General features: G+C 45.2%; 2 protein-coding genes across 5 annotated transcripts in view; one reads left to right on the top strand and one right to left on the bottom strand.

Annotated features, from left to right (window-relative positions):
- LOC123760113 (HEAT repeat-containing protein 3) overlaps positions 1-2,400 on the top strand; it is a 237,276-nt gene extending 234,876 nt beyond the window's left edge. For all 4 annotated transcript variants that reach the window (XM_069325425.1, XM_045745599.2, XM_045745596.2 and 1 more), the window contains exon 12: positions 169-2,400. In XM_069325425.1, coding sequence (XP_069181526.1) covers positions 169-291 — 123 coding nt within the window. In that variant the 3' untranslated portion in view covers positions 292-2,400. The remainder of the gene's footprint in view (positions 1-168) is intronic.
- A 12,803-nt stretch (positions 2,401-15,203) lies between these two features.
- The window catches only part of LOC123760112 (uncharacterized), a 183,142-nt gene continuing 171,829 nt past the window's right edge, over positions 15,204-26,516 (bottom strand). Inside the window, exon 8 of the mRNA XM_069325433.1 lies at positions 15,204-24,935. Coding sequence (XP_069181534.1) covers positions 24,710-24,935 — 226 coding nt within the window. The 3' untranslated portion in view covers positions 15,204-24,709. The remainder of the gene's footprint in view (positions 24,936-26,516) is intronic.

The raw sequence follows: 26,516 nt of genomic DNA, 5'->3' as shown, positions 1-26,516 counted from the left end.
CAAGTATTGAGGTTCCTCTGTATATCTTAAGGAATTATTTAGAATATTTATATTTAAAATGTTGAAGTCTCTTGATGGCTTTCTGGTCAAAGAATTATGTTCTTACAATATCTAACATTTATAATACATTTTTAATAAGTTGTTAACTCATATTTCTTGTTTCACTAGCATCATCAACAGAAGAAAAAGCTGGGTGAGCACCGAGCCCTGGTCCTGACTGTGAGAGACAACCTCGTTGCCTTCATCAAGTATAAAAGTCCCAGAGCTGCAAAATATGGAAAATCTCCGTAAACAATTCATTAAACACTACGTCGGTTACGTGAAAGGTGGTTCATAACCTATTGTGAGGGTTTGCCCTAAATTTATACACATTTTCAGTAACAACCTTAGAATAAACATGCAATTCAAATATCACACACTATTGTCAAGACGGGGCTTCATAACAATGATGAATTTTTCATGAAGTTGATGCAATATTAGAAGTATCAAATATTTTTCTATTTTCCTATATTTTAATGCATATACATATAAGGGAAAATATAAGGGAAATATACAATACTGTATTAGATCATTATGGAGTTCATTTCCTGGACCCATGATTACCCATAGGATATGTATGGGGTGCATAATAAACATTCAATCAATTGTCATAATTTCCTTTTGTTTAATTGAACATCAATCCCATTAGTTTGGTAAATTATTTTATTTAATAATTTAACTTTTGGTCAATAGGTTAGTTATTCCCATACATATGTGTCATTGGACCATTGGAAAATCTTTTCATTTTATCTAGAAGTATTGGTTATGTTTGTGTAATACTTGTCGTAAATTAATTTAAAACTATTTTCTTAAATATTTTTATGGCAAAAACCATTGTTCAAGTGTAAATTCAGTATAGTATACCGTACAGCGTTCTCTCTCTTTTCTACCTTACCCTCTAAATTGTTGGATGAATCAGACTTTTTTTTAAGTTTTGGTGTATTTCACTAGGTACTGTATTTCAAGCTCTACTATCTGGAACACAAGTTAATTTAGTATACATGTACAAACAACAGGTGTCTGATCTATCTCTTATCCGTTTCCTAATATATTTGTGAGTGTGCTCCACCGGTGGTACATTCTGGGTGTTTCATGTAACCATTTGTGTCTACCGATAGAATACACAACGGTACTATTTTTAATGCAACTCAAAAAACTTTGTTTATGTCTAAGGGATTTGATATTACTATTGTGACTGCAGGAAATGTTGTATTGTTCCTGGTGAACCATGGATGGTACGCCCTGACAAAAATATACTAAATAGCAGCAAAATTTCAGATCATATGGCTTGTTTTTACATGAGTAAAAATAAAAAATAATGTAGTGTGTATTGAAGCACAGGGAAGGCAGTTGGTGACTGCAACAAAAGACTGGTGACAAAAGCAACTTTTGTCTTCAGTTCATACAGTACTTCTGTGTAAGATTTTTCTTGCTCAAGTTGGTTATAGTAAACAGTATATCTCTTTCTATTCTACCATTTCTATTATCATCATTGACAGATGAACCACAATTACTGTCAATGTCAGATCAGAAGCCCTATACAAGTCACTAGATTCATCTAAATCATTGCATTTTGAAGATGATAAGATAAGGATTGGGCATACTGAGGAGTTCAAATAAAAATGTAACTTATTCTTCTCATCATAACTGGTTCACAACACCAACGGGTGACGCTGATGGCTGACACCACAACACACGTTCCAGCAATTTTTAAGCTACTTCCAATTGTTTACCGATATGAAGCACACTTGTTTTGGAGTAAAAGCAAAAATTCAGTTTGCCCTTACACTAATTTTCCTCGTACTTTACATTTTTGTCAAACACTATTGAAGACTTTGGGATATTTTGCTAAATAGTCTTTAGTGACCTTCAGTGGCACATGACAGCTGCAAGGAAAAAGTATCTATTAGGACTGTTGTGTACCATCACAACAGTCGTATAGACCAGTTGTGATGGTCTATATAGTTGTATAGACCAAGAAATAGACAATATTTTCCACAATCACTGTAACTTCCATAAAAGAGCATAGATATATGAGGTGCATTAGCAATAATACTCTACACTTGTTGCGTGTATTATCGGTAGACACCAACGGCTATACAAAAAACCTGCAATACACCATTAGTGGAACACAATTAAATTATAAACCAATGAAAAAAATTTAAAATGATTGTTATAAACTCTTGCATATGTCTAATATATAATAAAAATAGCCTGGATAGGCTTAAAATAATTTATATGTTTTTGACCGAGGGAGAGACGGGTAGCTTGCCTCACTCCATCCCTCTTTTTGCTCTAACATGACGTAAGTATGTAAAAGCTATTTCTTGTTTTCACATAAATAAAGTATATTTCTAAAAATTTTGTCTTTATTTAGATTACAAATAATGTGGATAATTTTTACAAGAGTTGACATAGAGAATTGCATATATAACCTCATATCCTCACACTTACTAATGAAATACTGTACGAGCACCAATCTGCAGTCCACCCACCTTGGGACCAAGTGTTGTTGTGCCCAAGGATTAACTGTTGAGGCCACTTGTTCCTCCCAAAACAAAAGAAGCTTAAAAATCGAGTAGCCACCAAGAGTCCAAACATTGTTCCACATATGCTCTTTAACCACTGTGATGCACCGAGTTTATTGGGGCATTACCTAAGTGTAATTACCTAAGTGTAGTTACAGGATGAGAGCTACACTCGTGGTGTCCCATCTTCCCAGCACTCTTTGTCATATAACGCTTTGAAACTACTGACGGTCTTGGCCTCTACCACCTTCTCACCTAACTTGTTCCAACCGTCTACCACTCTGTTTGCGAAAGTGAATTTTCTTATATTTCTTCGGTATGTGTGTTTAGCTAGTTTAAATCTATGACCTCTTGTTCTTAAAGTTCTAGGTCTCAGGAAATCTTCCCTATCGATTTTATCAATTCCTGTTACTATTTTGTATGTAGTGATCATATCACCTCTTTTTCTTCTGTCTTCTAGTTTTGGCATATTTAATGCCTCTAACCTCTCCTCGTAGCTCTTGCCCTTCAGTTCTGGGAGCCACTTAGTAGCATGTCTTTGCACTTTTTCCGGTTTGTTGATGTGCTTCTTAAGATATGGGCACCACACAACCTCTGCATATTCTAGCTTTGGCCTAACAAAAGTCGTGAACAATTTCTTTAGTAATTACCTAAGTGTAGTTACAGGATGAGAGCTACGCTCGTGGTGTCCCGTCTTCCCAGCACTCTTTGTCATATAACGCTTTGAAACTACTGACGGTCTTGGCCTCCACAACCTTCTCACCTAACTTATTCCAACCGTTTACCACTCTGTTTGCGAAAGTGAATTTTCTTATATTTCTTCGGCATCTGTGTTTAGCTAGTTTATATCTATGACCTCTTGTTTTTAAAGTTCCAGGTCTCAGGAAATCTAGTATATTGCCATCCATGTATTTAAAAGCAATTCTGAAGTTAGAAAGCGTGGCATAGGCTCCTCGCACAATATTCTTTATGTGGTCCTCAGGTGATAGTTTTCTATCTAGAACCACCCCTAGATCTCTTTCTTTATCAGAATTCTTTAAAGATTTCTCACATAACGATTCGTCTATGTATCATCTATAGAAATTGGAGATGGCATAGGTGGGCAAGGGTGGCGCTCAGCGCTACAACTGAATGCGCTCGCTGTATCGTCCTCATAGGTGTTGTATCACTTGCATTCAACCTTTGTGTTAGGTCCTTATTGCGCCTTGCTTCACCAATATCATGACCCTTATGTTCTTCAAATAAGGTGGTCTGAATTTCACCGACAGCGCGCAATCTTTCAACACCGCGTCAGACAGGTGTTTGGGAGCCAGAGACACGTGTGCCACCCATGGTTGCTCACTCAGTACTAACCCAGCCAGCAGCCCTAGGACATTCTGGGAAGTTTTTCCAAGATGGCTGCCTCTCACTGGAGGTCCTAAGAGTCCATTTCATACACAACCTAGTGCGCACACATTTTGAATGGGTACAACAAAATAAAAAAAAAAAGTTTTATCGGTTGGCTCAGTTTCCCACCAACCGAGTTTTCTCGGTTGGCGCAGTCCAGTGGTTAAAGTACTGTACATTTAGGAGTGACTCCTTTGAATAATTGGTGGTGGTTGTCGTGTAGTTTGGTGACTGAGGTTTCTAAAGGATATTTATGCTGGCATGCTCAAGTTCCTTCAGTTGACTACTACTGCACACATGTACATGCTTATTATTATGGCAGTTCTTAAGCCGACTTAGTTACCCATTATTATTTGGCGCCTTCTTTTGATAATTACTTACCCATCACTATAGTGCTATTTCATGACAATTGCAAAAAACTAGTGCTGAATGTAATGAAGTGCCAATTTCTGGGCGATTCCCAGTGGCTCCCTGAAGCTACTATATCTGATAGTGTGCCAACTATTAGATGCCATCAGTCTTGGAGTTCTTTTAGGCCTATCAGGGACCATAGGCTAGAACTTGGTCCCCTCTAAGAGGTGCAAAGAGCAGTGGCATTATGATAAAATTACTATAAATTTATTCATGGCTGCCACCAACAGGGAAAGACCCAGAAAGTCAACAAACCAAAACAGACCACTGCTGGTTACAAGTTAGACTGCAGCCTTGAGAACTGCCAAAAGAACTTCCCAACAATGTAAACAAATGATAAAAAATGTATCAAACTAGCATGAGCTCATTTGCCCCACCTTATATTTTGGAAAGTAGGGAGGCAGCCCAGGGTCAGCCAGCTGATCCACCCTAGGGTCTATATGATGGAAACACGATGCCCTGGGGGAGGAGAGTGGCAGGGAGCCACTGGGGCTCACCCAGAAATTGGCATTTCATTACAGTTCTGGAGGGAGCCCCTTGTGACTCCATGAATCTAACTACCCATGGAGAAGGAACAAACAGGGATCAACCAGGGAGGAGGGAGCACCACAGAATTGAAGACAAAAATAAGGCACAAGACTGCAAAACATGACCCAAAACAACACAAGGACAGTACAGAGACGAAGCACCTAGTAGACATAGGCTGACCGCCAAAATCCCAGTGCCCAAAAAGCAGACCAGGCCAGCTGAAGGAGTGGAACAACCATGAACAACACAGCTATGAGGACAGACTGCAGGCCAGCTAGACAAAACGACTCTGTGGATGTAGTGAGACACACAACCCAAAGCCACTAGGGCAATGGGGTCTGGGCACAGCAATAAGACATCAGACTGCCAGAATCCCACAAGACCTCTAAAACCTCTGCGCCCAAAGATCAGCCCAGAACATGTTTGCACAGCCAGCCAAGAAGCGGCAAAAAACTGAACAGGGCACAAAGGCAAGCAAGGGCACAAGGAAGGACCACAGGCTGGCAAGACTGAACACCACAGACAACCAGAGAACAAACCCCGGAATGGAATCAAGGCAACAGAACAACCCACAAGGAGTCAACTGAGGCAGAACCATTCCACGACTGTGAGGCCCAAGAGGTGGATGCCTTTTGGCTGGACTGGTTAAGATGCGGGGTTCATATACCTCTTTCTGTGGTATATGATTCTATGATTCCACAGAAAATGATTCTGTGGTATCATATACTGTACTTCAATTTCTGTGAGCCAACGAGGCTCCCGTCGGCTATCAAACGGCTGAAGCTATCAAACTGACATGTGCCATATTAGTTTGGTATTATCAGCCACGGGAGTTCTAGTGCTTACTAGGGGCCACGAGCCAGAACCTGGCCCCCCCCTCAGAGAGGCTCAGGGAACAATGGCCATATGAGCACTCTACATTTAGAGTTTGTCATGTCTGCCATCAACTGGGGATACTACCAGAAAGGTAGGCAAAACAATACAAACCTCCAACTGGTTAAAATTGCAACCTACATCTGAACTCGTCTGAACTGAACCAAAGAACTCCCCCTCCCCTCAAAAGAAAAAATGAAACGAGCAAATCGTCATCCAACTATCGTGCCCACTTGTTAGCGCCCAGCCGACAGGGAAGAGAGGGAACCCATTCAGGCGAGCCGGCCGCTCCCCCCTCAGTTCATTGACTGATGTGCCTGGTGTCAACAAGTCTCCTCTGGCCTTGCTTTCCTGTCTGGATTTTACCCATGTGGCTGTGCCAGATGTGTGTGGGGTGTTGGCCAGGTGTTCTTAGTACATTGGGCTGCATGAGCATAGAGTTACCTATGCACATAGTTCTCTATGTGCCCGGTAAGTACTTCCCTTGCGTTCTATGGTTATCTTTTCTAGGACGTTCGGGTCTTGTTCCCTTTGAGAGTTTCGTCGTTTGGCATTGTTCTTCCCCTTGGGGTACGTTGAGGCTCTTGGGCTTCCTGTCTTGCCCCGGGTAAGGAGTGGGGCAAGACATATTCGCTTGATGGAAAATCGAAAACAAAGTTTTTGATTGGGCAGCAGAAAATAACATGATGTTTAACAGTAATAAATTCCAGGTATTCAGGTACGGCAAAAATGAGGATCTGAAATATAATACAGAGTACAAAACACAATCGAATCAGTCCATAATAGGTAAACAGCATGTCAAGGATTTGGGAATAATGATGTCCGTTGATCTAACATATAGGGAGCATAACCAAGCAAATATTGCGTCTGCTGGAAAAATTATAGGATGGATTACGAGAACTTTCAAATCCAGGGATCCCATCACAATGGTTGTACTCTTCAAGTCACTTGTGTTGTCCCATCTCGTGTACTGCTCAGTACTCACTTCCACCTTCAGAGCAGGAGAGATTGCTGAAATAGATGGAATACAGAGAACATATACGGCACGTATTGACGCAATAAAGCACCTAAATTATTGGGATCGTCTCAAAGCTCTCCAAATGAACTCACTAGAAAGGAGACGAGAGAGATACCAAATAATATACACAGGGAAAATACTGGAATGCCAGGTCCCTAATCTACACAGTAAAATAACAACGTACTGGAGTGAACGATATGGAAGAAAATGCAGAATAGAACCAGTGAAGAGCAGGGGTGCCATGGGCACAATCAGAGAACACTGTATAAACATCAGAGGTTCGCTGCTGTTCAATGTCATCCCAGCGACTATAAGAAATATTGCCGGAACAACCATGGACATCTTCAAGAGAAAACTAGACTATTTTCTAAAAGAAGTTCCGGACCAACCGAGCTGTGGTGGGTATGTGGGCCTGCGGGCTGCTCCAAGCAACAGCCTGGTGGACCAAACTCTCACAAGTCAAGCCTGAACTCGGGCCGGGCTTGGGGAGTAGAACTCCCAAAACCCCATCAACCAGGTATCAACCAGATGGATGTGGTGCACTGCAGCCAGCACAGCCTGCATACACTTGGCGACTCTAATTGCCGATGATTCTCTCTGGCAGTCAGTTTGTGTGTGTTGCTTCTGGGGCTTTTTTGTTTTAGCATATTCGCTTGAACAAATCCTTAAGGGCCGTGACGAGGATTCGAACCTACGTCCGAGAGCATCCCAGATGCTGCCTTAATCAACTGAGCTACGACATGGTCATGGTTTGACCATGTCGCAGCTCAGTTGATTAAGGCAGCATCTGGGATGCTCTCGGATGTAGGTTTGAATCCTCGTCACAGCCCTTGTGGATTTGTTCATTTGATGCATCATGCTATTGTGATTTCTATGTGTAATATTCACTTGCTTTTGGCAGAGGAGGTCCTAGCTTCCCATTAGGCTTGCCTAGGTTATGTTGGTGCAAGGTATTCTTTGTTGCAATGAGCCAGGTTGAAAGCCCAAGAGCTACGGAGCTTGGGTTTTCAGCGCCAGGATTTTGGGGTGTTGGTTCCTTCAACCGTGGTTCCGTCCATGCCCTTGCTTCTTTCCCAGGTGGGGTATGGTTCGCCCTGCTCCTTCTTCCCTGCTTCTGGCTCCCAAACGTCTGAGGTTTCGGGGCCAGGGCGGGGCTTCGCTTGGGATGAGGCTTGGGTGAATTCGGGAATTGCCCCTTCCGATTTAGGGACGGAGGTTGTTGAGCCCGCTATCCCTGCCGAGGCTTCAGATTCGGGCCAGCAGGCTCCCTTCTCTGAAGCTTTTCCCCAGGACTCTGCCGTTTCTTCAAAGGTGATGGACATGGATGAGGATTCTACCCTGGGGTCTGTGTCAGTGGTTCCCAAGGCTTAGGGGGAATCAACTTGTTGCCCCAACTTGGGTCTTGGTGCCTTCTGTGCTGGGGTTGTTGTAGTGGGGTGGAGGTTTTTTCATCTCCTTCCCTTTTGCTTTGGTTTACCATATTTGCCAGCATGAATCATGTGTTAGGCACATCTTTCTTTGGTTTGAATGTTTGCTGCGATTTAGTTTTTGTTTTGGTAGCTATTTTCCTCTCCTGGGAGCACTTCCGAGCCCGGTCGCTTGGCAGCGCTGCTTGTTGTGTTTACATTTGGCTGCTTAGCGCTTGCATTTGATGTTGGGACATTTTTCAATTAGTTGATGCTCTCTTGTTTTTATTGGTGACTGTCTTTAACTTTGGTGTGACATATTTCTGGTTTGGGTTACATCAGTTTTGCTTAGGGTGGGGAGGTGCATGAATTGCAATGTTATTCTGCCTCCCTGCTGTGGTGTCAGTTGTTCTGGTAGGTTTGTCCTTACCTTGCTGTACTCTTCTTGTTGTGCTTGCAAGATTGTGCTTTGGCTCTTCAAGTCTGCCTCTTCCCTGTTTTTTTTTTTCCTTGGATTCGTGTTTCTGCGCTTCTGGGTCTCCTGCGGTTCTCCGTTTGTAGCCTTCACTTCAGCCCTACCTCCTAAATTCCCTTTCCTTCCTCCTCTACCTCTGGGCAAGTTCCTTTTCTTGTCTCTGTGGCTCCTTTTGGTCCTCAGTTTCCTCGAGTGTCCCTTCCTAGGTGTTCTACTAATCTTGAGTAGTTCATCTTTTCCTGGTCAATCTAGTCTGCAATGACTCTTTCAACTTTTTCTCTTCCTTGGGATGTTTTAGTTCGGGGGGATTACTTGTATTCTTCATGGTAAGTGTTTGCTCTTACTCTACCGGACAACTCTGCTGCAGTGCATACTTTCCTAGCTTGGTCCACCCATGGTTCCGCTCCAGTTGCCGCATACCTTAGTCTTGTCTCTTTATATTCCAGGCGTCCTACACTGTATATTTTCCTGGGGACTTTTGGGTGGTGCTCATGTCTCCCGGTCTTTCTTTTCTGCTGGGCACCAGTTTTGTGCCCCGGTGATCTTGTCCTGTATGCTCGTCCTGCTCCCGAGTCTCCGACCCACAGTATCCTATCCATTTTCTGACCGTTTTAGCCATGGAGCTTTTTTCTCAGGGTTTGGAAAAAATTAATATATATAAATGTTATTCAATATGAACAATTATTGAACCTTTGTTCTCGTGGTGCATCTTTTTCCGCCCGAAAATGTGGTATGTAGGGCTCCCCCAGGGTCTGTTTCCAGATGCCCTAGGGTTCTTCAGATTCATCTTTTCAGAGGTTTTCTTCCTCTTGGATTCCTCTGGGGGAGGGGGGGGGGGCCTTTGGCATGTGCCTCCAGTGAGACCCAGTTTCGCCTCTGTGTTGTTCCGGTTTTAAGTTCGGTTCCTCTTCCCTGGATATGGGACCTTTCGAGGTTCTGGTGCCTTCCTGACTGACAACTTCCTTTGTTGGCTGGTTGATGTGGGCTCCCAGTCGGACTGTGTGTGTGTGCTAGCCAGGGATCTGTTTTTTCCCAGCATACCAGATTCGGGTTCCTGGTGAATTAGCATAAGTCCCAGTTGGTTGCTTCTCAGGTTCGGACTTGGCTGGGCCTTGTGTGGGATTCGCAAACTGTGTCTGTCTCTCTCTCCCTTCTGCGGTGTTGGTTTGGTTGTAGTCCCGCCTTCAGCTGTTTTAAGGAGAACCCAGATCACTTGGTAGTTGCTCAAGCTGTTGGGTGGAAGCCTGGACTTTGGCGTGCTGGTTTACCCGCCGGGCAGGGTTTGGCTTTGGAGGCTATTCTGCTATCTTCAGGGCAGCCCCTTTCGCCTCGCGAAAGAGGCTGGGTACTTCCCTTGCGAACCCAGGGATCTCTTGCAACCGCTGAGTTTGCACACTGGTGTCTGTGACGGGTTCCGCTACCTCGAGGCTTATGACTTCGGCTCCATTCGGACTTGCACCCCTGTCACCCCTGTAATTGTCTCAACCGTGGGGGGCGCCTCTGAGTTCTTGGGATTTAGCTCTCCACAACGTTCCTATTCGGGAAATGTCAAACATCCTGGCAGATGGCCTGTCGTGCTTCATTCACCTTTCCATGGAGTGGACAGTCAACACCGCTTCCTTCCTTTGGCTTTGTCCCCGTTGAGGACTTCATCGCTCGAGGTTGTCTTTGTACTTGGGGTGCATCGGTAGCTTTCCATCTTGCCCTAGGTAGCAGTGTGTTTTGGCTTGGGGGTGGGGCGCTTCAGCTGGCACAGCTACCTATACTAATGCGGCAGCCACTGTTTCTCTCTGACTGCCAGTTTGTTTGTTTCCACCCAGAGGTGGACTTTTTCACATCAGCATGGTCTCGGTGTCTTTCATATTGGCGTGGTCTCGGTGTCTCCCTACATACATGGCACTATTTCCCGACTGTGAGGCCTTCACAGTAGATGCTTTCTGGCAGGACCCCAGGGGCTCGTAGGTACCATGGATGTGTCTACTGAGTCCACTCTCGCCTTGTGCAAAGTAGAAGGTTGTTCATCGTCCCTGCCTCAGGGAGACAATTATCCGTACTGCCTCCATCCTGCTGCCTGTTGGGTCGGGGACACCTACGACATAGTCTTGCAGGACTTGTTACCTGCTTGAGCTTCAGTTTACTCATTCCTTGTCTAATGATCTCAGGGATCAGGCAGCGGCTGTATTGCATACTTGATTTTCCCTATTGCAATGAGCCAGGTGAGTTGCCAGATTGAAGGCCTCGGAGCTGCCCCGCTTGGGTTTTAGGGACTCGGATTTGGGGTGCGTTGATCGTTTTGGCCTTGGTTCTGTACGTGTTCCCGCTACCTTCCCGGGCGGGCGTAGTTCATCCTGCTCTTCCCCATAAACTCCCCCTCCCACCCCACCCCTCCCCCGCTCCCAAAAGGCTGATGGTTTCAGAGTTGGGGCGGGATGAGGCTCGGGTGGCTTCCGGAGCTGCCCCTTCTGATTTGAGCTCAGGGGTGGTTGACCTCGATTTTCACCGTTGGGGCCTCTGGGTCATCCCAGCAGACTCCCTTCTTGGAGGCTTTTTCCCTGGACTCTGTCTTTTCTTCAGGAATGGGGGGGGGGGGGAGGGGGGCCTGGATGAGGACTCTGCCCTAGACTCTTTGTCGGGGGTTCCCGGGCTCAAAGGAAGTCCGCTTAGAGCTGGATTCCCGAGGGTTCCTCAGATTCGTCTTTCCAGAGGTTTCCTTCCTCTCGGATTTCCCCTGCAGAGGTTCGGGAGACCCTTGATGCATACCCCCTGTAAGACCCGGTTTATGCCTCTGTGATGGATCTGACTTTGTTTCAATTTGGTGGTTCTTCCTCATACTGGGTGTGTTATGAGGTTCCAGAGTCTTCCTGGCTGGCAGACTGCCCCTTCTTCTCTCTTGGAGCTTGGCATGGCTTTTGTCATACCTGCACGCTTGAGTGGTGGGAAGTCTCTTCAGTGTTGCAGGTATTCTTGGGGGTTCGCTCGAGTTCCTCAATGAGTGGCTCTTCGCCCCTGCACTTCCTCATGGTGTAGGTCTGGTGCAGTTGCATGCTCAAGTTCCTACTGTTTCAGCTGGCTTGGCAGCTGATGACCCGTCAGACTCATGGTCATTTAGCCTCGGTTATCAGGATCTGTCTTCGGATTGGCTTTCGGAGGATGTGGGGGCGTTGAGTGAGGGGCCTCTAGCTGGGGTTCTGGTTTCAGCTGCTGCACCGTTGTGTGTTCTGCTGAAGCTGTTTGCGGCTTTCCTCTGAGAGGCGGTTTCTATGTATGTTTTTCACCTCGCCTCGCATGTTGGTAAGCCGTGCTAGATCTGTCTTTGGATTCATTTTGGGCCCCTGGCTCTGCAGTCTTCTTTCCCGTTTTGTCCTCTGTTGTTTCCAGCGGATAACGTAGCCCAGTTTCTGTCGCCGGTTTTGGCCAGATGCCATCCCATTTCGGTCTTGTTGGTGCTCCGGGAAGGGAAGGGGGGGTGGGAGGCAATCTAGGACCTCTCAGATGGGTCGTGCCAGCGTTTCAGCCTTATTTGGTTGGGGTAGGCCTTTGGTGCCAGTTTCTGCATCAGTGAGTTTCCTAGGGCCTTCTACATCTGGTCGGCACAGTGTTCACTCTATGCGAAGGTTGGCTTTATGGGTTTGAGTCGGCCCTTTCGTGAGTCGGGTAAAGGCTGGCTCCTTTTGCCTGCACTTGGTCCCGCAATTTGTTGGATTTTCGGGTTGTTTCTTCCGGCCTTTGGTGGAGTTGGGTGGCCCTTCCTTCCATCAGGAGGTCGGGTCTCACGGGTAAGACCTCATCCCTGCCCCTCAGGACATCTTGGAGTGGAGTGGGTTCACTTGGGCACGATCAAAATGACCTCATCTCTCAGGTGGGTTTCCCACTTGTTTCCAGTTCTGAAACGGGACTCTGCAGATCTTCTGTACATTTTGGACTTTTCTCGTCCAAATCAGTTTTTTTCCATGCCCCCTCCTTTCAGATGACCACGTTGTCCCAGGTCCAGCTCGTTCTTAAGCTGGGCACTCAGATGATTTCCATGGACCTCAAGGACACTTATTGACACATCGCTTTTCATCTGGGGCTTAGGGATTGGTTTGGTTTCATTGTAGGACAACAGGCTTACCGCTTTCGTTGTCTTCCGTTAGGCTTGAATCTGGCACCTTGCGTTTTCACACGTTTGACTCGGGTCATGGTGGCCCATCTGTGTTTGTTAGATTTCGGGGTTTTAGCTTACCTCAATGATTGGTTGATGTGGGCACCCAGCAGGTCCGTCCGCTTGTCTGCTAGCCCGGGATCTGGTTCTTTCCCAGCTTTTGCTCGCGTCCACTTTTTTTCTCTTGAGTCCTAGCTTTGGATAGGACTCGTGTCCAGAACAAAAATATTTGTATAAAATAAATTTTTAATCTGATTGACTTTGGGATAGCTTCAAAATGAGCGCCTTTAGAGTGCGCACAATTTGATGCCAAAATGAAAGATGTAACACGAAACGTGACGTTAGAACACTTGAAAGAATATAAATACGTTTTTGGTCAAAATTTTAAATTTTTTAATTTTTTAATTTTTTTAAAATTCTATTTATTGTACTATTATTATGGGACTAGTTTTAAAATGCACGCCATTAGATTGCAAACAATTTTATACCAAAATGAAAGATGTAACATGCAAATGTATGTCAGAACACTGGAAAGATATAAATAATTTTGTGATAATGAGCGTCCAAAATGAAAATATTTGTTAAAATTCCAGTTATTGTTCTATTATTAGGAGACTAGTTTTAAAATACGCGCCTTTACATTGCGAAAAATTTGATACCAAAACGAGTGACGTAACACGAAAATTGATGTTATCAAACTGAACAAGTATACACATTAGGTTGTGGTGTGCAAATTGGTGCTCGTTCACGGGTAACTTTAGGCTTTGCTGCGGGGAGTCTCGCCAGGCTTTTGGACATTATATGCATATACACCTGCAGCAAATTTAAATGCGAACACAATGATACCAAAAAGAACGACGTAGCACGAGAATTAAGGTGAGAAAACTGAAACGAGTATACACATTTTACTGATTTTGTGTGCTCACGGGTAACTTTTGCCGACTTTAGGCTTTGCTGTGGGGAGCCACGTCGTGCTTTTGGACGCTATATGCATATACACCTGTAGGCAATTCTATTGCGAACATAATGATATCAAAACGAATGACGTAGCATGGTGAAAAAATGCAGTTAAGGTGAAAATGGTGGTGAATGGTGAAAAAATGCAGTTAAGGTGAAAAAACTGAAACGAGTATAGACATTTAGGTGTCGCCACACGCTCGCCCGCACGCTCGCCCGCATGCTCCGCCAGGCCCATGACATCAAAGTCTGCAGTGCTCACGCGCCGGGCGCGATAGTGTTAAAATTAAAGTTGCCATAATTTTAGTGTACAATAATTTTCATTATTGTAGTTCTGTATTGTAGTTCTCAACATACAGCAGAACTATTTAATCAACACAGTACTAACGGCATAATACACTACAGTACGTATTTACTGTACAGCATTCACAGCTCCACGAGACTTCAAGATGGACATAACTCCAACAATAAGGTAAATAACAAATGTAATACAGTATTTTTTAGTAGGGTAATAATATATAGGTACAGTATATAATATGATAATGTATTTTTATTGTGTACAAGAAAAAAAAAGACACAAACACCTCTTGAAGGTCACCTCTTGCAACGAATCCAACGCACGTAGCTCTCATCCTGTAACTGCACTTAGGTAATTACGCTGCAACATCAGGATCTGCGGGGTGTACCGAACACCCCAGGGAAGAAAACCCTGACATGGAGGGGCAGTACTTACGGGGCGCTTTGGGAAAGAAGCCCCTAAGTGCATGCAGCCCCGGCACTGATGAGGAATACCTGGCCACCACACACAACACTGCAGAGGTCGCCACAAAAGCGAAACACCACCAAGGAATTTGAGGTCTGTCCCGGTTCACATTAGCAAACAAATTGGAATGCTAGGTAGCTGGTGCGGGGAGGCCCGGGGCAACCCCCCCCCCCCCTCTCGAGAAGGGGAGAGCTGCACGGATGAGTGGCGTAGCAGTGGAGTGTAACATTCGCTTGTTTTCTTGGGATTGAATGGAGTTCTACCTCTCTTTTTGGTTTTTCGCTGTTCATTTCTTACGATGTGGGGTTTGTTTTGTAATGCCTACCTTTCTGGGTGCCTAACCCCAGTTGATGGCAAATATTACTACAGGATGGGGGTTTTCCAGGGCCATTTTAGTTTATCATGAAGGAATGCATTTTAACAGTACTCTATTAAAAAGCACAGTTGAGGGGGGGGGGGATTAGTTGTTTTGTGGGATTGTCACATTAAATTTATGCACAGTACAGAGATCAATGACATTACCAGCAGAGCCTGCCGGGCTTAAACCAATCACTCAAGCCCCACCACAACAACTGAAGGAATTAGGGAAACAACCAGTTAAGTATTGGCTAAGGATACACTAATACTGCTGATACTCCTTAATGTATATTAACAATTATAGGAATGAAGTACAAGATATTTGTATAAAAATTTATTAACAAAGCCACTGTGATTTACAATACACCCAGAAAAGGTACAAAATTTACAGATTGCCTCATGACCTATAACTTTGAGTTACACAATAGACTTGAAGGTAATGTTATATCTATTTACTAACATATCCTCATGAAGACTACTTTTAACAACAACAGAGTACAGTCTAAGTACAAAATATGGACATTTGCCATCAAACTGTCCACAATTCATCCTATTGGCATAAACTAAATTGAAAACAACCATGACGAGGAAAAATTAACAAACACGAAGAAAATCAGTATTTAATGTAATGAAATGCCTCTTTGTGGTTGAGTTTCGGTAGCTCCATGTAGCTAGTTCACTTAGGTAACTCCAAATATGAGTCATATCAGCCTTAGGCATCTTTAACCACTGCACTGCGCCACCCGACAAAACACTGGGAATGGCAGTGTGCCACCCGACAAAACACTGGGAACGGCAGTGTGCCACCCGACAAAACACTGGGAACGGCAGTGTGCCACCCGACAAAACACTGGGAATGGCAGTGTGCCACCCGACAAAACACTGGGAACGGCAGTGCGCCACCCGACTTAACACACTCACTGCCAGATAACGTTATTGTCGTCCTAATATCAATACACGGAGCTTGTAGGAGTAGGCCAATGCCGTCCAAAATTTAAATATTTGTAAAAATTCAGTTTACAATGCATCCTCACTCTAACGAACCCCGCTCTATCAAATTCCCGGATGATCTGAACAAATTGCATTCGGTACTAAATGTTTAGTGGAACAAACAAATGTACGATTAAGAGAGGATTATTCGTCTAAACGGTCACCAAGACTGAGCGTCAGAGGTGGCTGTCATCAACTATGATTCACCAAAGTGTAAACAGTTATGCAGTGTTTAATTATGATTACCCATTGTTTCTAGAAAGAAGTGGTTGAAGGATGATAAAATGGTGTCAGGGGGCAAGTGGCATCATTGGTGAGGGTTGTTGTCAGGTCAAGTGGTGTCAGTAGTTAGGGTTTATTGTTGGGGAAAGCAGGTGGTGTAAGTTGTCAGGAGGTATGTAGTGTCAGTGGTTTAAGTTGTCAGGGAAGACAGGGAGTAATAGTGGTGTCAGGGGAGGCAGGTGGTGTCAATGGTGTAAGTTGTCAGGGAAGACAGGGAGTGATAGTGGTGTCAGGGGAGGCAGGTGGTGTCAGTGGTGTAAGTTGTCAGGGAAGACAGGGAGTGATAGTGGTGTCAGGGGAGGCAGGTGGTGTCAGTGGTGTAAGTTGTCAGGGAAGACAGGGAGTGATAGTGGTGTCAGGGGAGGCAGGTGGTGTCAGTGGTGTAAGTTGTCAGGGAAGACAGGAAGTGATAGTGGTGTCAGGGGAGGCAGGTGGTGTCAGTGGTGTAAGTTGTCAGGGAAGACAGGGAGTAATAGTGGTGTCAGGGGAGGCAGGTGGTGTCAGTGGTGTAAGTTGTCAGGGAAGACAGGGAGTGATAGTGGTGTCAGGGGAGGCAGGTGGTGTCAGGGGAGGCAGGTGGTGTCAGTGGTGTAAGTTGTCAGGGAAGACAGGGAGTGATAGTGGTGTCAGGGGAGGCAGGTGGTGTCAGTGGTGTAAGTTGTCAGGGAAGACAGGAAGTGATAGTGGGGTCAGGGGAGGCAGGTGGTGTCAGTGGTGTAAGTTGTCAGGGAAGACAGGGAGTGATAGTGGTGTCAGGGGAGGCAGGTGGTGTCAGTGGTGTAAGTTGTCAGGGAAGACAGGAAGTGATAGTGGGGTCAGGGGAGGCAGGTGGTGTCAGTGGTGAGCACTGGCCTGAGTTATCAACTCATTGGCAACACGTGGCTGGCGCCGGCTGTCACCTCGATGCTTCACTCACTGTCTGTTTTTCACTAAATTAACTGAGAAAATGTTACTATTTCAGTTGTTTGTAACACTTCGCTCTATCATATTCCATAGACAAAATGAAGAATTCAAAATAAATTGTGGAGTCAGTGTTGAGGGGATGTATTGGGAGGGAAGGGGGGGGGGGGGGTGGGGGAAGACAGCTAGCCTCTACCCGTCAACATTTGTACTCATTAATATGTACTGTATATATACATTATGTACATTACTTTGTGTATTCCTTGTTCATATTAATAAACTATTTTTTGTTTCAATTTATTCTTTACTGGATGTATCTGAGTATCTGGTTCGAGACCTGCCAGTCTGGTCCAGCCACTACCCCCTCCCCCAACCACCGGCCCGCCCCCTCCTCTTGTCGTTAGGTGCCACAAGTCAATTTAGTGATATCAAGTATTGCATTATCTAGACTGAAAATAGCCTTTTTATTAGAAAAAATGTCTTACTAAAGGAATAATAATGGTGAAGATTGTGATATACAGCATTTTAAACAGTTGGAACACATTTCCTTTTCTCAGAGTTGTTAAAACAAATGGGGTGTAGCAACTCACAGCTGATTTGGCACTGTGTGGTGGGGAAGCAAACTGTTATTCCTGGAGTCATGGGGAGGGGGGGGGGGGAGGGAAGGGTTGGGAACATGACCCGATACGCCCACGAATCATGAGACAAAGTGTGGACAAACAGAGCCAGCCTCATCCCCAGTGCCCCATCATCGGAGCGAACCACGAAAGGGTCGACTCCACTTACGAAAAGCTGGCCAACGAGCAGAGAGAGAGCTTTGCGCCGACCAGAAAGCACCAGCTCTGAAAATGGCACCAAGGGTGCACCTCAACCAGAAGAACCCCAAGCCCTGACATGACCCATCCAGGAGGCCCAAGAACGGCCACCCTGGAGAACCAATAAGTCTGAAAGAGGAGGGCAACTAGATGAGGCCACCTGCAGAAACTGAGTTGCGGCACTGTCTGCAAACAACAGTGGACAAAAAGGTTAAGAAAATCGAAGAGGTAGGGCCCAAGCAGATTCCAAGGAGAGAGCAAGGACAGCCAGGCGACACGCGAGGCGAGAGGCAAAGAACAGAGACACCGCCTCCTGGAGTATCGGCGCAAACAACTTTAAAAGTGCAGCCGATGCTCTAGCTGGCGAAGCCAGCACCCCAGACAAAAGCCCGGCACTCAATGCCTCCACGTCCTCTCCAAGCCAGTCCGAGGACAACTCGAGAAGGGAAAAGAAATTTGGCTTCGCAAGACCGAAGCCAAATGCCCGCGGGGTGCGAAAATCCTCGGCTACCAAAGTCGCCAAAAGGGTGGGAACCTGTGCGTGTAGCTGCTGAAGGCCAACATCCCAAGGAAGCACTGGGGCAAAAAAGCTTGCATAAAGGTGTCAAAAATCGCCCCCCTCCCCTGAAGTAAACCTGCAGAACGGTAGCAGCCTCTCGCCATTCAAGCGTGCAGGTCCAACAAAACCTGTGTTATGCTCCCAGAGAAAAGAAAGGGCAATCTGCCAGCCAGGAAGACTGCCAGAACCTCATAATGCATCCAATACAGGGAAGAGGAACCGAATTCAAATGAGGACAGATCCACCACAGAGGCAAAATCCAGGTCTCGCAGGAGGGAAGCTACAAGATCCTCCCAAACCTTCTTAGGCAGGACTCAAGAGGCAGAAAACCTCCAGAAATAGGGAGCTAAGCAACCCAAGGAAACCTGGAACCAAACCCAGGGAGGAGCCAACCTTAAACCATACTCATACAGGGAACCCCCCTTACCCTGCAACAACAAACCCTGCGATGAGGGCACCAAAACCCAAGCGGAATCAAATGGGGAACCAAACCCCCCTGGTCAACACCTCCCCCAGCCCTGGGAGCTTCCAAGCCTGGCCCTGGGGCAAAGCCATCCTCTACGCCCTCTACCTTTGAAGAAAACACAGTCCAGGGAAGGCAGCAAAGAAGGGGGTCTGCTGGTAGGACCCAGAAGCCTCGACAGCAGGAGCTGGCTCAAATGCTTCTGTCTCCGTCTCGAATGGAGCAGTCCTGGAAGCTGCCCGAGTCTCATCACCAACTAAACCCTGCCCCAATCATGAAACCCTCAGGCGACAGCAGGAGAGGAGGAGGAGGAGCAGGGCAAACCACTCCCACCGGGAAAGGACCTGAAAGCGCGGACAGAACCAAGGTCGAAGCGACCAACACCCCCAGGTCCTGGTCCCTAAATTCAAAATGGGGCAGCCCCAGGGCATCCAAGTGGATGACCAACCTAGTGCATTGCAACAACCAAAACCTATGATGCAACGCACATGTTGCCAGACCTCTAAGAACTTCCGAAGAAGAATGGGTAAACTGGAGCACGAGAGGGAAGCATGCCTCGCACAACTCCATGTCGAAAGTGTTACTGACCCAACAGGCAGCATGACAGTGGCAAAACAGGTGAGCATCACCCTGAGACAAGAGCAATGAACAACCCTCAAAGTCGCACAAGGCGAGATGGGACTCGAATGATGCATCCATTTGTCAGCCAAGCCCTGACGGGGTTTTCCAGGGCCCGCAGGAGGTGTTGCCTGTGGGAAGCCCAGCCACTGGTGCTGCTAAACTGGTTGAGCCCAAGGGACAACAACAAATAGGGAACTGGGCTAAAAACTGAACCCCTGGGAAGTGTACAAGCACAGGGGCCTAAAGGAGGGACACCAACAATATCGGAAATGGACTGAATAGTCAAACCAGACTTCCTCCAAACAAAAACAAAAAAAGAAAAGAAAAACCCCACAAAGTACCACAACTACAGAAGGAACAGGAAACACGGCCGCCATTATAGATGTGTGTGCTGCACAGCACCGATGTGCCCCAACCAGGAGCAACAACAACACCATCTACCCAAGGCCAGACAAAGGCCACAAAACCCCAGCTGGCCCCAGGGGGAGGGTAAATGCCAAGCAGCAGGAACCTGGAAGTTGGGGTTCCTCCTGTTCCTACAGGCCCAAAGATTCTAGGGAAGGCAGCCCTAGAACCCAAGGGTAGTTACAGAATGCTAAGAGAAGGCAGCCCTAAGCTCATGCAGTCCCAGTACACTACGTTACTCCTGACCACTGTACCACAAACAGCAGGATAAACACCACAGGTGCACACACAATATCCAGCAAGAAACTGAGGCCAGAGTTGACAACCGCCCCAGAGCCCTTCAGCCTACAAACTGAAGGCGTGGGCAGCCAGCGCAAGGGTCCGGGGGAGGGGGGGAGCTGTGCAGCCAAGATGTGTGGTGGCGGTGGATGATGCTTGCTTGTTTGCTTGTTTCTTTTTCCTTGGGGAGTTCTCTTTCTCTGTTTAATCTTGGGTTCTTTTAGCAATTTCCTAAGTGGGGTTTGTTTTGTGATGCCTACCTTTCTGGGTGCCTAGCCCCAGTCGATAACAGATATGGGATAACTCCCAAATATAAGGAGGTTTTCCTTGGGCCATTGCTCCTTGGGCCTCTCTCAGGGGGGCCAGATTCTGGCTTGTGGTCCCCAGTAGGCAGAACTCCATTGACCATTAGCCCCCAGACTAATATAGCGTATATCAGTCAAATAGCTCCAGGGAGCCGAAACAGAAAACTGGTATATTTGGAGATTTTAACGGAGCATGGACAAACACATCTCTCCCTCCCCTCAATCATTTAGGTCAATAATAACCTAGTTCATTCCATCTAGTGGTCAACCCCATAGACACATTCACAAATTTTAACATGCTATTCATTCCAAATAGAAATTTTCTCAAATGTAAATTTGAGATTAGCATACTGTGCATATTTAGGCATTGGATAGATTAGATGTTTAGGTTCTGATGGCGATTATTTGCATTTATAATATGTGAGTAAAGCATTTACAGCGTTGTTTCAAACAAAAGTTATCTGCGAAGCACTTGTTCGAACGTCATCAGTTGTGAGCCAAGTATAAACCGTTTTAATTTTTCATCCATAAACAAGGGGTTTGGCGGATGTTTTATGGAAGCCAACCTGTGGTGTACTCTCGGGCCAATGATGTTCAGAAGTACGTCATTCTTGTGGTGGATTTTGCTAACATGTACTGGACCAATATTCAGGTACAGAGGTTTTGGCAGTCAAAAAGGTTGTGGCAGCCCAGTACTTGGTTTTTTCCTGGGCCTCATCGTGCCTGTGTTGCCTTTGGTCATGTCCCTCTACTTGGAGTCTTACCTTAGCCATGATTGCCTGCAATTTCCATCCTCCCAAGTAAGTCCCAGTTTTTCTTCCCTACTCCATGGGTAGTTAGCTTCAGGGAGCCACAAGCACCAACCCCCACAAAACCAGCATTAAATGTAATCAAGTGCCTCTTTCTGAGCGAGACCTGGTGGAACCCTGATTTCCCCACCGTCCCCTCCCTTCCAAGTCATCAGTTAGGGTTTTTTGTTTGCACCTCTGCTGCAGCACTGATGACATTAGCCAGCAGATAGTGCAAGCCTCTCCCCCCTTCCCCCAACTAATGGGAGTAGTGGGGGCAAATCAGCACACAATTATTTCAAGAGATTTGATCTTTTGTTTACATTGCTGAGGGAGTTTGTTTGCCAGTTTTGAGGCTCCGGTAACTTTGAACCCTGCAGTAGTAGTCTGTACTGGTTCGCTGACTTTCTGGGTGCTTTCCTGGTGGAGTGGTAGAATGTCACCTGCTTCCTGCACCTTTGTGAAGGAAGCCAGGTTTTGGCACTGGTCCCCAATAGGATAAACAGAACTCCACAGCTGATGCAATCTAATAGTTGGGAGCCATCTCAGCAAGATAGATAGCTTCAAGGAGTCAAAAGAGGCTCCCCCTAGAAAACAACAGATTCTCAAACTCCGAGGCACCAGATTCAGACACAGGCTGCAACAAACAAAGACAATGTGGCCCCTATCCCACGATGTGGCTGCTGCCAATACAACCTTCCTTGAAGGGGGGCCTGACCGACACAAAATTTAGCAAAACAATGTTAAAAACTTTGGGCCGGAAACAATCTAAAACCCAGTAGGCAGAATGTTGGTAACAGGTAGTGTGTCCAGCAGGAACTAAGTGTACAACCAAGCACTCTGGAGAGTGACCATAAGGTGGCATCAGAACCTGAAAAAACAGCCATGGCTGCTTCCACAAATGAACCTGCAGGGTGTCAACTGATCCTGGGCAGGCGGGGTTTACATGCTTGAGGCACATTTTCACAATAAACTCCAAACTGAATACACCCAATGATGGAGGGTATGCTGCCACAGACCCCAACCATTTCATTGTGCAAATAAAACTGTGCATCCCTCAAAAATACAGCTTGGCAAAACAGCAGCTTAAGCTGAAAAGTACAACTCTACTTATACCAGGCCCCACACAGGAATAAAGATCACTGAACTGCATGACCCGTAATGAAACCTCTCAAAAGGGAGACACCAGAGAGGATCCTGAACTTTTTCAGGAAAGATAATCCTAGTTAAAGATGGGCTAACAGCAGCAACCAAGGAAGAACTCTGATCTTATTCAACCACTGTGAACACTAAACCAAGGCATCACACACAGAGATCACACTAACGTGATGCATCAAATGAACAAATCCACAAGGGCCGTGACGAGGATTCGAACCTGTGCCCGAATCTGGGATGCTCCCGGACGCAGGTTCGAATCCTCGTCACGGCCCTTGTGGATTTGTTCATTTGATGCATCACGTTAGAGTGATCTCTGTGTGTGATGATGTAAGGGCGAAGAGGGAGAACAGCCTATTGACATAGCTCGGGTGCAGGGATGGGGGGGTTGTGTAAAATCCTGGTCTGTGCCTCGGAGAGGCTACGGGATCCAGTAAGTTCAGTAGAACTTCGGTTTCAACCTCTTTTACCCTGTCGTAGCTCAGTCGATTAAGGCAGTGTCTGGGATGCTCCCGGATGCAGGTTCGAATCCTCGTCACGGCTCTTGTGGATTTGTTCATTTAAACCAAGGCATATACAAAGGAATGCATAAAACACACATATGAAGTATAAAACAAAGAACACAAGCAAACACCCCTGTGCTGGACCAAGTCAGAAGGACGCCCAATGCATATCTGTACACATAGAACTTGTGTGCACTAATCTTGTCAAGAGAGTAAAAAGAGTGAGAGTGAGTGAGGTGGCATCCTGAGACCGCTGATGCTACTGTCAATAGTGACCATGCACGAGTCTGTTTTGGTACATTCTATCTTACTGGTGATTTTCTCTTGCTGTGTGCAGTTGACCGTGTATCTCCAGACTGCTCTGCCTATAATGAGGAGGCTAGGTTCCGGTGCTGGTCTCTGCTGTGGTTGTTACCTAGTCAACTGGGTAGCTTAACACTTTCGTGCTCTCAGGCGTTCAAAAAAAATCATACCCTATGCGCTTTCGGCACTTCGCGCGCCTACGCGGTAAGACCGAAAAAGTGTACACTCTTTTGACTGTCTTGACAATAATTGAAGGCGCACGTATTTAAATTTGGTATCACTGTGTTCGCAATAAAATTGTCTATAAGAACATACCTATAAAATGCCGCCAAAGCATAAGGACTATCAACACCAAATAAAAAACTATTCAGATCACTCGCCGAGAGCGCCAAACAGCAACAAAATGTTTCCACTCTCTTAATGGTTGCGAAGCCTACAGTTGTCCTACATCGCTAACTGTGGTATCATTGGAATCGCAATAAAATTCTCTACGCGGACATATGCATATTATTTTAGATTCAATGTCGTAGCCCACCCAAAACAGTGTGGGAAGTGGCCGAAGTGTTACCCGCGGCGGCATATCGGCGAAACTCGCTTTGAAAAGTGTATATTCAATTCACTGTCCTGACTTTATTTGTCGATGTATGTATTTCATTTTTGTACCAATGTGCTCGCAATAGAATGTTCTATAAGAACATAAGTATTAAAGGTCACATAAGGATGCGTTCGACCGGCAACATATATAAAAACTACGTCGATTATACTCGTCGAGTCAATAATACAATTGTTTTACCACGATGATTCACTGCCACGACGTTCTCTTTAATAAGCTGTTCGGCTATTAGAGAAAACGTAAATTTCATGGCAAACATTTGTAAACTATTCCCAAGTTGATCGGATAATAAATGGATTTTATACAAATATTTTTTCTCGTGACTCCCGAGAGCGGCACGCGTGCAGGTGTGATTAATAATATTGGTGACAACGATGGTCTGCTCGGATGCGTGAAAGTGTTAAGCAGCCACTCAGGGAAGTCATCACAAAATTAATCTAATGTAACTTAGGTCCTATCTAACAAACATATGTAAACATAACAAACATACAAGCCTAATGTAGAACATCATATTATTGCCCCGTGAATTATATATATAGTAAATTAAGCCTATATTTTGCTTGGCTAGACCTAGGTTACATTAGGCTTTATGTTTTAATATAAATTTAAGTTTTGCCATTTGGACAAATTTAGGACTATTTAATGTGCAAAAGTTAATTATACCCTATTTTGTTTGTATGTATTACAGTAACAGGAGAGTGGGTTGCTTTTTACATCAACATCTTAGTTCATTAAAATATTAACATGTGCAATTAATTCCATAACCCCAAGCACTTATGATACACTCCACAGTGTATCAGAACCAACATTAAATCATAAAAATCAGGTGTACATTATAAAAATATACTAATTATTACCGATATGGTAATTAAAATGACTCTGAAATATTTCCATTAGAATCATATATTGTTTATATATAAACTGGTACTGAGAGGAATCCTGACAAGGCCACACACTTGATATTGTCTCTGAATCACAAGCTGTAAACTCAATTGATTTTGGTTCAAAGTCAGAGTTTGGATCTTGTGCTAGACAAAACTGAAGGGCTGAGCTCATATATGTAAGGTGTCCGGCATACCTAGAAAAAAAAATAAGAAGCAATTTAGTAACATCAACTTTAATAAAAAAAATTTAATGCTCAATGGCATGAAGAAACTCCTGAATGTTATGTATAGGCCGGCACATCTCCCAACATGAGCAGGTGGATAACATGATCAAACTGAGTGCAGTGACTGCCGGGCACGACGCATGTAATGAGCACAGCACGTCCAGTCACTTCTGTGGTGTAGTAAGCGTTCGATGGTGTAACCAATACAAGCCAACTGAGAGAGGTATTCCCAGTCCCTGTGCCATGGGTATATCTCAATATTGTAGTCTTCTCTACAAATAGTATTATGAATAGTCTAAAAAAGAAAAATGTTACCTGCTCCCCTAAGTACACACCTGTATGCTAAACAAATAATTTACAGAAAGGAAATAAGTGTGAAGTGGGTGGGTGTGGGGTGGAGTGCGCATACAGCTGGTGGTGATCTAGGGGTATAGGTGGGAGAATGTGGGTGGGGTGGGGTGGGCATACAGATGATGGTGGTATAGGTGGGAGAACATGGGTGGGGTGGGGTGGGCATACAGCTGGTAGTGGTTTAGGAATATAAATGGGAGCACGGGGTAGGGAGGAAATGTGAGTGGGTTGTAAATGTGCAAGGTTGTGGTGTAGGTATTATCAGTGACTATGGGAAAGCAAGGTCTAGTTCTTTATGCAACACTTGCATTATAATTTAACTATTCTGATATTAGAATTTTAAATGTGGTACCTGACCTTAACCCATGGACTATGCCTGTTATACAAGGAATGCCCAAGTACGTGGGAAAAAACAAGAGTTGAATGAAATGAAATGCCTCTTTCTAAAACGGGGGTCCTGCTGGCTCTTTGCAGCTATCTTGCTGAGATTGTTCCATACTAAATGGTTACATCAGTTGTGGAAGTTCTGTTTGGCCTTCTGGGGACAAGATTCAGAAACAGGTCCCCTCTCACAAAGGTTTAGAGAATGAGTGACAATCAGCCACCTCATTGGAAAATGCCTCCAAGAAGTCAATGAGGCTTCGCAGACAACTGGAGAGTTCAAAGAAAATGAAGCCTCAAAACTGCCAAACAATTCCATAAATGATTTACACAGAACAAGGGATTAGCTCAAAACATATTAGTGTCAATTACACCACCTGTCAGCCCGGCCCCAAACTCTCAGTTGGCTTCTCTGGTCAGTATTGCAGTTGATGAACAATCCAGTGACAAATTAATGAACCTGGACTGGGGAGGAGAATCAGGGGGCCCCCTTGGTGGTTCCCTGATGCTGTAAGATCACAAAGTTTGTAAGCTGTACCCTAGAGTACGAACTCATGAAACCCTTCCTTACTTTCCTATTTACAGTATACTGTAGGTACATTACTTTAAACTAAGGATGTGTAACGTTTCTATTGTTACGTAAAGTATGGTGACAAATAAACACAGACACTAAGATACTATATATATATTTGGTCGAATATACAGAAGTACACAGGTGATACGTTGGTGTGAGTTGAGCGCACTGAGCGTTGGTACAGTATCTCGCAAGTGTCTGCTCTAGACCACACTTGAAAGTAGACTAGTTAATGTTCG

Source organism: Procambarus clarkii, chromosome 16 (genome assembly GCF_040958095.1).
Source record: "Procambarus clarkii isolate CNS0578487 chromosome 16, FALCON_Pclarkii_2.0, whole genome shotgun sequence".
Lineage (NCBI taxonomy): Eukaryota > Metazoa > Arthropoda > Malacostraca > Decapoda > Cambaridae > Procambarus > Procambarus clarkii.
The sequence above is the reverse complement of the archived record's forward strand: the minus strand, read 5'-3'. Positions and strand labels throughout refer to the sequence as shown.